This window comes from Miscanthus floridulus, chromosome 16, assembly GCF_019320115.1.
Source record: "Miscanthus floridulus cultivar M001 chromosome 16, ASM1932011v1, whole genome shotgun sequence".
Lineage (NCBI taxonomy): Eukaryota > Viridiplantae > Streptophyta > Magnoliopsida > Poales > Poaceae > Miscanthus > Miscanthus floridulus.
The window spans coordinates 47,879,946-47,896,066 of record NC_089595.1 but is presented as its reverse complement, the minus strand read 5'-3'; the positions used below and the strand labels follow the sequence as shown (position 1 = coordinate 47,896,066).

The 16,121-nt window shown below is 42.0% G+C and overlaps 1 protein-coding gene across 1 annotated transcript; it reads right to left on the bottom strand.

The window, feature by feature from the left end:
- Positions 1 to 14,823: 14,823 nt before the first annotated feature.
- Positions 14,824 to 15,525, bottom strand: LOC136510659 (transcriptional regulator SUPERMAN-like). Its single transcript, XM_066505034.1, has one exon. The coding sequence runs from the start codon at positions 15,523 to 15,525 to the stop codon at positions 14,824 to 14,826; it is 702 nt and encodes a 233-aa protein (XP_066361131.1).
- Positions 15,526 to 16,121: the final 596 nt, after the last annotated feature.

The following is a 16,121-nucleotide window of genomic DNA, read 5'->3' as shown; positions in this document are numbered from 1 at the left end:
AAATCATGATGGCCGTGGTGCACACCAAGGACCTAAACCAAGTTAGTATAGCGACTTCAAAGATTTCCTTGACACTAAACCACCGATCTTCAAGGAGGCTAAGGAGCCCCTCCAAGCTGATGAGTGGTTGAATATCTTGAGCAGAAATTCTGTCTGCTTCGCTTGACTGAGGTGCTGAAGACTGAGTATGCATCTCACAATTGCATGGGCCAGCTGGTATTTGGTGGAGTCATCATCGGTCCACTATGCCCGCTGACGCCCAAATCACTTAGGATCAGTTCAAGTCTGCTTTCAGAGGAAATTATATTCCTCCTGGTCTCATGGCAATCAAGCACACTGAATTTATGAAGCTAACATAGGGGAACAAGAGCTTGAATGAATACCTGTAGGTTCTCAATAACCTTACAAGGTATGCTACTGAGTTTGTTGACACTGATGCCAAGAAGATCGCTAGTTTCAAGTGGGGACTTAGCCCCAAATTGATGAAGACTATGGGAAATTGTAAGTGTGCTACCTTTAATGTGTTTGTTAGTGATGCTTTATCTCAATAAAACAACAATGCTATTTATGCTGCTTCAAAGAATCGCAAGAGAGCCTACGAGGCGGGTGCCTCATAGTCCAAAGCTCCAGTCACATCTAAGGCTCCATTCCGTCCTCCGGCATCAGCTGCTAAGTTCCGCCCACCGCTAAAGAAGAATCCAGGCAAGACTTGATTTTGCAAGGCTTTTACAGTTGCTCTTCCAAAGGGCACTAGTAGTCAAGGCAGCTCCAATGTTCCTCCAAGCAACATGCCATGCTAGAACTACAACAAGCCAGGTCACTGGGAAGGAAGTGTCCTTATCCCAAGAAGAATAACAACCAAGGTGGCTGCCAGGGGCAGGTAAACTACACTAATATTGCTGATATTCCTTCAGGAGAGGTAGTCACTGCTGGTAAGTTTCTGGTTAATCAACACCCTATAGTTGTACTATTTGATTCTGGTGCTTCCCATTCTTTTATGAGCCCCGTATTTGCATCCAAGTTTAAACAGAAAACATACACTACAAAGGGTGAGGGTTATTGTATTAGAGCTGCCAGTGGTAATATCCCAACAAAGCTAGTTGTCGGGGGTGTGCAACTTGAGATAGAGGGACGAAGTTATCAGGTGGATCTGGTAGTTTTACCGGGGCTAGGTATTGATGTGATATTGGGAATGAAATGGATGAGCAGTCATGGGGTGCTTATTGATACATCGACTAGAGTAGTCATGCTCTGAGACCCTAGTAATGAGGAAGGTTTTCTAGTGTAACTACCTAGGGACATCAATCTCTCTTGTGCAGCAAATGCGGTGCAAGCAAAGGCTATTGTAGATATCCCTATAGTGTGTGATTTTCCAAATGTTTTTCCCAATGATTTGCCCGGATTGCCCCCGGATCAGGATGTGGAGTTCAAGATAGAGTTGCTACCTAATACAGCGCCCATATCTAGAAGACCTTATAGAATGCCTCCCAACGAACTAGCCGAACTTAAGACCCAGTTGAATGAACTTCTAAAGAAAGGCCTTATCCATCATAGTTCGTCTTCATGGGGGTGTCCGGCTATTTTTGTGAAGAAGAAGGATCACTCACTGTGCATGTGTGTAGATTATAGGCCTTTGAATGTAGTCACAATCAAGAATAAGTACCCTCTACCATGCATAGATATCTTATTTGATCAGTTGTCTAAAGCAAAAGTCTTTTCCAAGATTGATTTGAGATCTGGTTATCATCAAATCAAAATCTGGCCTGAGGATATTCCAAAAACTGCCTTCTCTACAAGATACGGTCTTTATGAGTATCTTGTTATGTCTTTTGGATTGACCAATGCCCTCGCACACTTCATGTATTTGATGAATTCAGTGTTTATGCCCGAGTTGCACAAATTTGTGGTGGTATTTATAGATGATATCTTGGTCTATTCTAAGAATGAAGAAGATCATGTTGAACATTTACGAGTGGTTCCCACTAGATTGCGTGAACACAAGCTTTATGCAAAGTTCAACAAGTGTGAATTCTGGCTTCATGAGGTACCTTTTCTTGGACATGTGTTGTTCGATGGTGGAATTATGGTGGATCCCATCAAGGTGCAAGAAGTGTTGGACTGGAAGGCTCCAATCTTGGTGCACGAGGTTTGGAGTTTTCTAGGGTTGGCTGGTTATTATCATCGCTTCATCCCGGATTTCTCTAAAATAGCCAAGCCTATGACTCGATTGCTACAAAAAGACATGAGGTTTGTTTGGACTTTCGAGTGTGATGTGGCTTTTCACACCCTACGAACCCTTCTAACTTCAGCTCCAGTTTTGGCACAACTAGACATTGAGAAACCTTTTGATGTGTTTTGTGATGCATCCGACATAGGTTTAGGAGGTGTTCTTATGCAGGAAGGATGAGTCATTGCTTATACCTCTCGCCAACTTCGGAAGCATGAGGTGAATTATCCTACGCACGACTTAGAACTCACTGTAGTTGTTCATGCTTTGAAGGTCTGGAGACATTATTTGCTTGGCAATGTGTGCCACATCTACACTAATCATAAAAGTCTTAAGTACATCTTCACTCAACCTGAGTTGAGTATGCGTCAGAGAAGATGGTTCGAGTTGATCAAGGATTATAACCTCCTAGTGCACTATCATCCTGGCAAGGCAAACATCGTTGAAGATGACTTAAGCAGGAAATCTCATTGCCACTCTTTGATTGAAAGTGACCTCCATTTGTCAAAACTCCTACATCCTACAGTCCTTCACAACATCACTGTCAGTTGTACTCTATAGAGTCAAATTATTGAGCTATAGAAGACAGATCTAGGTGTGTTCCACATCCAGCGTAAGATGAAAGAGCAAGAAACCAAGCATTTTTGGGTAGATGAGAATGACATGTTATGGTTCAAGGATAGCTTAGTGGTCCCAAAGGATAGAGAGCTTAGAAATCAAATCATATCCGAAGCACATTCCTCTAAATTATCTATCCATCCTGGTAGTAGCAAAATGTATCATGATTTGAAGCCTCATTTTTGGTGGACCAAGATGAAGAAAGAGATAGCCGCTTATGTGGCTAGGTGTGACACTTGTTGTCGAGTTAAAGTAGTGCACATAAAAGCTAGATTGCTTCAGCCACTCTCTATTCTAGGTTGGAAATGGGAGGAGATAACTATGGATTTTATTGTTGGACTCCCTACTACTCAGAGGAATTTTAACTCCATTTGGGTGATTGTAGACCGTTTGACCAAGTCTACATACTTCATTCCTGTTCGCATAGACTTCCGTCCAACTGACTATGCTAAGTTTTACTTCAATCAGATAGTCTGACTTCATGGGGTACCTCGCACTATTGTCTCTGATCAAGGGCCATAGTTCACTGCTCGCTTTTGGGAGCACTTGCACGGGTTATTGGGAACTAAGTTAGTAAGAAGCTCTGCCTATCATCCACAAACCTCTAGACAAACTAAGCGAGTGAACCAAATCTTGGAAGATATGTTGAGAGCGTGTGTCATCTCATCTAAGGGTTCATGAGAAAAATGGTTGCCCCTAGCTGAATTCTCTTATAATAATAGCTATCAAGAGAGTATCAAGATGGCACCGTTTGAAGTTTTGTACGGTCGGAAGTGTAGAACCCCATTGAATTGGGTTGAAGCTGGTGAAAGAAGATATTATGGTATTGATTTTGTTAATGAAGCCGAAGAATAAGTCTGTACTATCCAAACCTATATGGCCACAGCTCAAGCTAGGCAGAAAAGTTATGTTGATCGCCGTAGAAAACCTATCGAGTTCAAAGTTGGAGACTTCGTTTATCTGAAAGTCTCACCCATGAAGAGTGTCCAACGCTTTGGTGTGAAGCGAAAGTTTGCGCCGAGATATGTCGGTTCATTTCAAATTATAGGACAGAGTGGTAAGGTAGCATACAAGATCCAATTACCTCCTGAGATGAGTGCTATCTTCAATGTCTTTCACATATCTCAGTTGAAGAAATGTCTTCGCGTCCCTGAAGAGAGAGTTCCACTGGGGGATATCAAGTTAGAATCTGATTTGACTTTTGAAGAAAAACCGGTTTGAGTAATTGACACTCATGAGTGAGTGACTCGGAGTCGGGTGGTCAAGTTTTACAAGGTCATGTGGAGTAATCAGGGTAGTGAACGCGATGCAACTTGGGAAAGAGAAGATTATTTGAGGGAAGGTTATAAGGAATTCTATCAACAATGGTACGCTTGTCAAATCTTGAGACGAGATTTTTATAAGTAGGGAGGGCTGTAACACCTTAGTGTTATGGTTGCACTAAAACACTTGCATCATATGAGCATGTGCATCATCATCTCTTTCATAAGAATCATACCATGATGAATGTTATCATTTCATATGTGTTTCTATTTGAATTGCTTGATTTGATGCTAGCATTTGTGTCTATGCTCATGTGTGGTCTATGCGAATGCATGTCAAATGTCCTCTTAAACAACTTAGCTACACTTAGAATGTCATTAGGAACAATGTTCATGTTGACCATATTGCCTAATTATGCTTCCAAGTAATAGTTTAACCCCTAGAGCTCTTTTGTTTGACTGTTTAAAAAGCACAGCTTAGATTGTTTGCATGGTTGTGCACCTTTAACCAAAGTTGTAGGAAATTTTATAAGGAACAAAAATTATTTTAGGACCATCTCATGAAAATATGCAGAACATGCTCAAAAAGGGCCCACAAGTTAGTTTTGGGGGCTATTTGGAGACTTAGAATTTTTCTAAGTCTGGGAACTGAGTTTCAGTTTCATGTATTGATGTTTGGAGCCTTGTACCTCCCAAACCAAGCCATACCAGCTTGAGCTCCAATTGGCAAAGTTGAAGATCTCACTTGGTCCTACAACTTTGTCAACTACACCTTAACTTGGATTGCCACGGTTTTGGTGTATGAACGCTGTGAAAATACGCTGTCAGGCGTGCATCGATGCTCTGATGGCGCGCTATAGTGACCTGGCCGGTTAAGGGTTCAAACGCTGCGTGTACGCCATGCGTCGCCGCCGGCCTGAGCGGCTAGGCCATGATAGGCTGCCACATGCCAACACAGGCCCCAGTGTCCACCCGTGATTCCCCAGCGCTTCCATTTCCATTTCCTGCTTCTCCTTTGCTCACTCGCCACAGCAGCGCAGCTCACCACAGCGACGCCGTGGAGCTCCGCCAAGCTTGCCGCTGCACCATAGCCAACACCACTCCAACCACAGCTTCGCTAGCACCTCATGGACCTCGGCGATGCTATCGCTAAGCCAGCCAAGCCATAGGTGAGCCGCATTGCCGACTCTGCCCCGGCAAAATCTCACCGGAGCGCCACCGCGCTCGCGGTCCGCTGTGGCCAGCACATCACTACACCTCTACTCCTTCCCTAGCTCTTGGCTCATCTTCTCCATCATGTGTAGATGCTTAGGTCAAGACGCTACCAATAATGTCGGTCCGACCGAGCTAGAACATGGCCGTGCGCCGCCACGCCATGGCTGCCGCCGGAGACCTCACGTGGCCTCGCTCGACCATTTCACTGTAGTGGGTAGCAATAGCGTAGGGAGGTCCTACATGGTACCTAGAAGCCTATGCACACCTTATCCAAGCATCTAGTGCCAGGGTTCATCGGAGCGCCGCCGTGCGCCATGGCCGAGCCGCTGTCGCCATGGCCGACACACCTAGAGGCTAGTAGAGTTTAGGTTTAGGAGGTCACTCGATACGGGATGTTGAGGCAAACACGGTGGTACCCTCTACATCGCTGGAGAAGCCACCGTCGGTGAGCTCTATTGATCCCAAGCCGATCCCATGCCATGCTCTGTTTTGGTGCCGATGACAAGTGGGCCCTCCTGTTTTGTGGACCCCGGTTGTTAGTGGCTTAAGGACTGAAGCTAGTTTAATTATTTCTAGATTTCATGCTATATTGTAAAATTCATAACTGGAGTTTTGTAGATCCAAATTGGGTGGTTCCAATTTTGTTAGGATCTTGGTGAAGTGTAGTATTTAGTAAAAATATAACATGAGCACTTGTAGTAAGGTTTCTGGAAGAATTAAATTGTAACTTGAAATGTGTTTTTCAATGGATGCAAACTTGCTTAACTCATTTCTAGAGTTCCTTTGATCCAAAACCTATGAAATTTGGATGGTGATCTCTTCTTGATGAGTAGAAGCCCTAGTAAAAATTTCAGAGTCATTGCATGAATAGTTTTGAGTTATTAATTTCCCTTTTATCATTAGATGATCCTTGGGTGAATTTTAATAATTAATCTATGAATCCAATGCCCATGAAATTTATTAGAGGTTGTTCTGATTCCTTTAGGATGCTAAGAAAAATGTGAAATTTGTTGTTTGACACTTTTCAATAGGGTTTCTAATTTAGGCCAAAATCAGCCTCGCTGCCTTCTTATTTTTGTGTAGGATGTTTCTATTGGTGACTTTGGGTGAAAATTTTACAGTAGCCTACTTGGAGTATGTAGTACATAATTTTTGTAGATTAAATAGTGTAGTTTTCATATATGTTTATTATTCCTCTTAAATAATTAAATAAATTAAGAAAGTCATTAAAATAAATGAATTAGTGGTGAACACCTTACTTTCTGGTGTTATTTTGATTTGTGTGATGAGTTAGTAAAGTTGGTTTTATCCATTTATGTGTTTGCAACATAAGTTAACAATTATTTTCTTGCATTATGTCTTTTTGGATAGTTCTGTGAACTTTGCAAAGTTCACTATGATAATTTGGTTTGCTAGCAATGTGGTGAATACAAAGGTTGTATATAACTTATGTATCTAGCTCCTGTTAAAATTTGGTGGCATTTGGCCCAGTAGTTTAGGAGTTACAGTCGTTTAAAGTTGGATCACAGTTTTGCTTGCTCTCTATCTTGTTTAGACCTGATTATGTGTTTATGTAAATTCGACCTGCTAAACTTTGGAATGATACCTTCAGGTCTAAAAATGAATTTTAGGCAATTTCATAAGATTTCCAAATTGTCTTGTTGCATATCATTTGGAGTTGTAAATCTTCAGTTATGGTCAATTTACTATGCTGTTGTATATCCCCAGTTTTGCTGAAATATGAATGGTGGTGTGAATGCTTTGTAGCATTGATCTTGTTGATTGTTTAGGTGCTAGGCTAACTTGAGAAAATGCTTAGGTGCAGGTACTAGGTCCTTAACTGAAGATGAGCAATTGTATATTAGGTTGTCTAAACTTGGTAAGTTAAAGTGATTTGAATAGAGCTTAAGTTAGAATATGTGTACTGCAGTAAGCATGTGCATTCCCCAAGCATCCATAACTTCGTTTATGTGCATCCATGATATTTATCTTGCACATACATGCAATAGGTGTGCCGGAGGGAGTGACGCTTCTAGAGTTCGAGGGAGCGAGCCAGGAGGAGGAGCCCAAGGTTCAAGCAACCGACGAAGCTACCACCGAGGAGGACTTGCCCGAGTGCCCTGACCACCACCCATCCTCTTTCCTGAAAGGCAAGCCTCGGAACATATTAAGTCTCCCATGTTTTTACAAATATCTTGAGTATCTTTTATTGTTGCTGATGCATTAAGTATAGGAACTGGATGGAACCAATTGTTGCATTATATATCTATCCTTGTCCAGATATCGCACTTGAATCCTATTTAAGTTTAGGAACGGGTTAAATACTTAGCCATGCTTAGTGCGGTAGAAGTCGGGTGATTTCCTGTCACCTGCGAGCTTTAGGATGAGGTGGGTCATGGTTGGCTATATTTGCTATCATGGAAAAGAACTATGTTAATAATGAATTAAAACCGGGTGAAGTTTTGTGTAAGGTTGGACATAGTGACTCCGTCTGTGTTATTTAAGGATCGATACGCTGTACGTCCTCATGTCATGTTGAACGCAGCCTAACACTTAGCTGGCCGGATAAGTCGTTTCGATCGCGAAGCTTAGTACTTTGACTCAGGCCGAGAATCGGGGGGACGTGCGCATTCTGAAGGAAGTAAGGAGGTGCTTGGGGACATTGGCGTGAGTCCAAGGGGTTAGGTGTTTAAAAGTCCTGCACTTCCTAGTAGAGTGTCACCCTTGAGAATGCAGCGCTGTCTGGACCCGTGACTTTTCTTTTTTTTCTACTGAGTTGTACCAAAGGTGACTTAATTGCGACCCTGATGGGGGAAGCAGGGTTTGCGTTAGGAATACCCCTCCAGCTGTATAGGAATCGATTCAAATCACCATCTCTCTCGGATAGTGAGAACTTGACTGAGCAGCGATAACGTAGATTCACTTAATTTAACGATATGGCTAAATGGATGATGATAATGTTGCCGCGGTTTATACCTGCTATGGTTAATAATGTTTGCATCTTAATCATGTGATTGCTTAGTACAGGTGCTAATATAGATGACAGGTTAATGGCTAAAAGTCACTGCTAGCTCAGGTTAAGAGTTGATCATTATTACTTATGCTTTTCCGCAAAAAGAAAGTGTCAGCCAGATCCACTAAATTAAGCTATGCATGATCCTTGGTGTCAATTATTTTTGGTTTCCAACAAGTAAGTCTAGCTGAGTACATTCTCGTACTCAGGGTTTATTCCCTCTTGTTGCAGATGACCTTCTTTATCAGGGCTTCTGTAAGTACTGTCTCCACCCAGCGGGTGACAAAGACTAGATCACGGACATGATCTCTGTTTATCTTATCTGAATGCTTTTGTGCTATGTGATCGTCAAGCTGGTACTTGTATTTGAACTTGTGTGTGTGAGTTAAACTCTTTGCTTCCTCTACTTTACAAGACTTGGTTTGTAATAACTATGACTCCGATGTGTTGTAATCTATCTGCGAACTATTTGTGAAATGTTGTAACGTGTGATGTGTTATGTTGAATTACAAGACTTGGTTGTATGCTAGTTGGTTTGAAATCCTTCGTGGTTTTAGGTGACAACCGGGTTTATATGGGCTCAACTGCGAGAATTTGATCGTTTTGGCGATCGTTTTTGTACTTGTGCTCTTATAAAATGGTTGGTTCTGCTACAAGCACAGTAACCCAAAAGGAACGCCTCAGAAGCTAGCACCCAATACAGGAAAGGAGAACCATGTGTCTACAGAGAGGCGCTTGTGGAACCCCATTGTTTTGAAATTAAATGGGTGAAACTCAAGTGTTCGGACCGGATGTTTTAAGAGACGCAGAAAAGCAAGTAAGAATGATTAGAGATAACTTGAGAGTGGCACAATCTCAACAGAAGAGTTTTGCTGACACTCTGAGAACAGAATTAGTTTTTGAAATAGGTTATTATGTTTACCTTAAAGTATCACCAATGAGAAGTGTGAGAAGGTTTAACATGAAAGAAAAGTTAGCACCAAGGTATATTGGACCTTTCAAGATTTTGGAGAGACGTGGAGAAGTAGCTTATCAGTTGCAATTGCCTGAGAGCTTGTTAGGTGTACATGATGTGTTTCATGTGTCTTAATTAAAGAAGTGTTTGCGTGTACCAGAGGAGCAGATACCATTAGAAGAGCTTATAGTTAAGGAAAATCTCACTTATGAGGAATTTCTAGTAAAGATTTTGGAGATAGCAGAAAGGGTTATAAGGAGCCGGGTTATAAAGATATGTAAGGTTTAGTGGAATTGGTATATAGAAGATGAGGCTACTTGGTAAAGAGAAGAGGATCTGAAGAAAACATACATGTAGCTTTTTGAGTAAGCATCGTCTGAATCTCGAGGAGAAGATTCATTTTAAGGGGGCTAGAATTATAACACCCTAAAATTTGTATGATTTTAAAATAGGAGAAAATGATTTAATTAAGCATTTAGTGAGCAGTTCAATTTAGGAAAATAATAACTTGGTTAAAAATAAAATTAAAATAAAGGTCTACATACATGTGTGTGCATCCATGCTGCTGCATATTTGTTTTGTGATGCTTTGGTTTGATTGGAATTTGCAAAAGAATTTGAATTAGAGTATAAATTGGATTTGAAATTGTGTTAAGAAAATAGAAAACGGGTTTTTATTTTTTGTTCTCTCCTTTCTCTTGCTTTTGTCCTGTTGGCCCAGCCGCTCGGCCTCACCCACCCGTGGCCGCCTCACTCCTGCTCTCTCCTGTAGCGACCCAACAGGCGGCCCAGTCTCCCACCGCGCCGCCCGTGCCTCCTATCCCACTAACAGCCTGGGCCTGCTCATCAGGCATGTCTCCTTCCTCTGCTCATGTCTGAGCTGAACATCGAGCTCGACTCTGCCTCCGCTGCACCGTGCCTGGCATGACCTGCAAGCTAGCCCCACCCATAAATAGCATCCCTGTGTTGCGCCGCCCTCACCTGACCCTAATGCACCAGCCACCACCCTCGCATTTGCGCCGAGCCATGCTAGCCCTAGCCGCCGCCGCCGAGCACAATCTGCCGAAGCCGTGCGCCACTTCCATTCACTCCATGCCATGGTAAGTTACCTAGCCGAGCTTGTCGTCATCTCCTCTTTCTCCCAGTGCCTTCAGTTTGTTTTCTCGTGGACCGTAGGCCATAAATCACTTGCCCGCCCGTCTCCAGCCATGGCACCGTCGTCGGAGCTCGCCGCCGGTCTCACCGTCCGCTTTCTCTCTCTCTGGTTTATTTCCAACTGTCCGATCCAAAATCAAGGGCCGAGATTAGAACATGCCCCTTCGTCTGTTGTTTTGCAAAAAGGCCCTTATAATTATTTGGATCTCAGCCCAACGTCCCTGCAATTATTCTAAAGAGCCCTAGTATTTCTTCGTTTTGATGCCCGCAGTCCATGTTTTAGTTTAAAATCAGAGTTTAATTATTTTAAATTCTAGAATTAAGTTTCATCTATTACAAAATTGCCACTACCTTCTGTAGGCCATAAAATCTTCCTTTTAACTCTGATTTGATCCATTCAAGTTGCGTTAGGTTTCGTAATTGAGTAATCTACATGTTCATACTACTGTTAAGTATGTTTTCAACTTTTAAAATTTGAGGTTAGATTTAATCTATTATTTTAATAAAGGAAATCTTGTTTAATATATAACTTCTTCGTTTTAGCTCCGATTTTTCTCATCTTTGCGTCTGTGTGTTCGTAGTGAGACGTAAATTCGTTTTACAAACTTTTCATCTCGATTTTATGTTGTTGGTGTACTATTCTAATCTATAGCTTTTGCTTGCTATGCATGATTGCTTCTTTATGCTTGTATGTTGCTGTGATTATCGAGTATAGACGGTGAGTAATTCGTGAGTGATCAAGAGTACTACTTTGACGAGCAGGATCAGCAGGAGTACTTTGTTCAAGGCAAGTATAGCATGGGATTATCCTTGTTTCCTATCAACTTAATACATTTAATTTATGTTGCACGTGTCACCTTGATAGGAATTCCCTAGAATTAAACTTATACCTTGTCTTCTATAGGATATGCATTGGGTAGCTTAGCTAGTGCTCAATTAAACCATCATCTTGTAACTTGACTAATGGTATATGCAATGAATATTAAAACATGACTTTTTAGCAACTTGGAAATAGAGGGCCGGAATATTTAGCTACTTTCTAAATGCTTTAGATTCCTCTCCCTAAGGACTTATCTGTAAGTGATCATCCAGAACTTACAGTACAGTTGTGATGGCTAAATGACTCTGGCTTTAGCTCAGCATGAGAATATTTTTAGCTTGTTAGAGGTTACCTTTATTAGTGTAAGAATGGCTTGCCGAATCGGTTATAGGACAACCTCTACTCTTATGTGTATAGCCATGATGGAATTGTGCCATTCGACAGGGGGTTCCTATATCTGTTTGCCGGATGAATCTAATAGCCCTAACTTGTTAGACAAACCTTTAAAAGGCTTCGTAGTGAACCCTGCCTGCTCACCTTAGAAGTGTTTTGGGAGTAATTAACCCGGGCATATAGGTATCACGACTCATAGTGAAAGTGTATAACCACTGCAGAGTATAAAACTGGTATATCAGTCGTGCTCACGGTCACGACCAGCCTTAGAACATTTATGGAATAAATGATCACTAAGAACTATCCGTTTATGCTATTCATTATTCATGTTTACATTGATCATGCGTTTTTCCTTGGGATTGAAACAACTAGTTGCTACTCTTATGTTAAAATTATGACAACTAAAAGCTGAATACTGTTAAACAGGTGTCAAGCCTTTTGAGCCTCATGAACCCCATGTTATACTTGTTGAGTACGACACGTACCTACGCTTGTTTATTTTTATGATTTGGATAAAAATCCTGGATGGGTAACAGATGGCTATGGTAATGACGACTTTCCTGAGGATTACTACACTTGTGGTCAACCAGTTGACGTCCCTGTGATATGGAGCTTCTGCAAGAGATTTTTCTTTATACTTCCGCTACATTTATGTGAAGATTATGTCTTGTTATTCGTGATGTAATAAACACTTGTGATGATACTATTTATAATTTGTCGGGTTCTGTGTGTGACTGATCTCTGAACGCACATAAGATTATGCATCCCATTTTATCCTTAAAATCGGGCGTGACAACGGTTGCATTAAAAGAACCACGGGTAGAAATGTATTTACACCAGTGGTTTATAGCCATGGGACTACAATTCTATTTTTACTGGCTACTCTTCTTTATGAACCACATGTGAAAAAAATCACTAGCGTGGATAAAAGCCGTTTTCGTACTAGTGTATATTTGAAAGTAGAGATCTAAAGTACTTCTGTACTTGCAACCAAATGGGAAACAGCTAGCAGCAGTGAAGTACTTTATCACAACAGAAGCATGGAGCAGTCCTGAAAGATTAGGTTTGCTGGTTAAGCAATTCATCATATATATATAAGCACAGGTCTTGATGACATATGGATTTAGATCACAGAGGGATGCCAAATCATGGTTGGAACCTATATCTCTCTAATGGATGTTGATGCTTTGGCTGACTAAAATAAATGCTCCTCGAGTTACCCTTATTATGCAAAACTCAAATAAATGTGCAGGATCACTTAGGATACACTTCCCTTGCAATGAAATAATGACATGCATAAATGGGAGGCAATGACATCCAGTTAGCTTATATATACAAAATGTACCTCCATTGTGATGCACAAATTTCAGACCCCAATTAGAGGTAACGGAACTACAGAGTATGATGGAGACACAAGACAGCGCCCAAGAAACCCAGTAGCACCGTAGCTGCAATTCCATTGTGAAGGAAATAAGACATGCTCATTACAAAACACAAGATATAGGGTACATAATAAGGCTACTTTAAAGTGCGATTGATAAAAATGGTTCAGCACACCACATGCATTGGGATAAAAATGTTCACTTACAATCTTGAATAAGTGATAATATTACTAACTTAATAAGTTTGAACCAGATTAACATTAGCAGTGCTAACTATAAGTGAAGCAAAGTATACCACTGGCATGATTCAGATCGTTGCTACTTTGTTCATTCATACATAAAGATAAAGGAATAGAAAACACTGCTAGCATGAAAGATCAAGATCAAGAAACATAATTGGCATGTTCGCTTGGTCGTAAACGATCGTAAATTTTTAGCCAAAACAATATTTTTCTCTCACACCAAACCAGCCAGCAGTAATAATCCACGATCGTATACGATCGTTTCAGCCCCAGTCGAACAGGCTGAATAAAGGCGAGAGGGCAATCATTCATATATACCTGAATGTACCAAACTCTCAAAATGCATGTATAAAAAACTTGAAGTATCTATTACTTATTGTATATATTTTCCCATCTTCCTTTAGCACTGACTCCGCAGAGAAATATCCAACAAAGATCAGACGATGACACACAATCGAAGTCTTTGCTCACAGCCTTCAGAGATCCTTCATCACATCTCACCATCCTTGATCTCATTGATCTCTCTAGCTCTCTCATCTACCATGGGGAAGGGGGTTTCAGATAAGATGATGTTTCACTTGGTGAAGGCCTTATCCCTACAACTGCCTTTTACAAGATACCCTTCTTATGGATATTCCAATAAAAAATAAGGACCAGTAGAAATAAGTTGCATTTAATCATGTAATATAAATTAGCTCAATAGTGTGATGGCGGCATTTGGAAGGCACTATGGATACTATATGAGATGTATTTACCTTATTGAAGTTCTAACCAACCTTGGTCCACAATGGTTGCTCCACCATATTTTTGCATCCATGTAAAAGAGAATTACCAAACTTTATAATGGTCCAATCAAATGAAAATGATCAACAGGCAGATTATTATTTTTGTTGAGCATGTCTTAAGCTGTAGCCACCCTGCATTTGACCCATGACAGTATGTAATGTGCTTTACATCCTAATATCTAATATAAAGAGAATTGATTTCTGAAAGCATTCAAGTTGTTCCCTAAACTATTTACTTTCTGTAATAGCTTGTACAGAACCAGGGACACGTAAAGTTTCTGGATGCATCATAATAAAATATAATCAAATCTCTCTGGAATATGTGTCTTCTAACTGAGATGCATGTTATAATTCCATTCGCTGGGTTCAATATATCAAATACAAATGTTGCTATGGCAATTATTATGACAAAGAAATAAGTAGTCCACATTCAGCTTTACCGATGACGATATTAGCAACAATCAGATTAAGCAGCAAATTAAGAAAAACCAAATATGTAGCATAAATTTGTCCATAGAATGACTAGAACACCACAGTAAACCGGTCATAAAATGAGCAACAAAATCAAACAGCTGCCATATGTACCACAAAAACATAGTACGAAGCATACATATACAGGTAAAAAGAAACAAACAAAAAGAACAAATTCACCAATAATTAATGTAGCACCATGCATATATCACATAAACCATATACATGGATGCAGGCACTCATGTTTTGTTACGCGAGAACTGTATGCACTACCATATCTGATCGATCAATGCCTGCTGGGACACCGCCCAAGCCTGAGCTCCAAGTCCAGCTCCCTTTCCGGCTCACCTGGCTCCTGGCGCTCTGACGACCCGTCGGCCGGCGCGCGTGATCCTTCGCCGACGACGATGTGCCCGTGCCGCCCGAGGCCCAGGTGCAAGTCTTGATCACGGCTGGCGGCCTCACCGAACAGGCTGAGCTCCCTAGGGCTCACGTTGTTAGGGTTCCCACCCTCGTCGTCCAGCCTAGCCCCGGCCGCAGCCGCCGAACTCGTGTAGTACCTGCTGAAGCTGCTGCCGGCACCGATCGGGATCGGAATCGACGACTGTGCTGGGGGATACGACGACGGCCCCAACAAGTGGCCGTACTTGTTATAGCACTCGACGTTCCGGGACACCGTGGTTATGCCAGTGGCTGGTGAGTCGCGTGTCGGCTTCGCGCGGTCGCGGCGGTGGATGTTCATGTGGCCGCCGAGCGCCTGCGCCGTGGTGAACCCACGCTTGCAGAAGACACAATCGTAGTATGGCTTTGGGCTTGCAGCTGGTGCCGGCGTCGTCGCCTCTCCAGCGCCCGCTGCCGGCGGCACCACCTCGTCCTCTCCTCCAGTGGCCCCGCCTGCTGCTGCCGCCTCCGGCTCCGGCACAGGCGAGGTCATGGCCTCGTCGCCGGCTGACGCCGCCTTGGATTCCATGTTGCTGGCACTCTCCATGGCTACCTACCTAGCCACCACGATACGATGGTTCGACGGTTTGGGGGATTGGTAAACGCAGGTTTGACGATTCAGCAGACGATAGTGAAGTTTGCGTCCATGGGGTTTGTACTTAGGTTATTATAAAAGTTGGAGACATGGCCAAAGAGCTGTGCATTGGTATTGTCAGCCGTTTCTGAATAAAAGATGGTACACGGTTTTGACAAGCTAGCTTTGGAGGTCATCTGCTCTGCCGGCCGGCCTTGGTGCCTAGCAGCTGCTTCGCTTTCCAGCACTTGAGCCCTAGCTGTCTTGTGCTCGCTCTCACAGTGGAAACCTGCAATGGATCGGAGGTGCTTCACATACAAGTATCCTTTTTTAGAATATATAATACGCAGGCGCAGCATATATATCGCAGTCACTATCTAGTCAGTATACTCATATTGCACCAGCAGGTAAGGTTAGTCTCGATCACAATAACATTTTATTAATTACCTAAATAAACGTTGGTATAGATCCGATCAGCAGTACGTGCAACGTTGTTCTAAAATATATATGTATGTATTAATTAATTGGTTGGGTTACACACTTTTAGGACAAGTCCAATCCTCAATCTT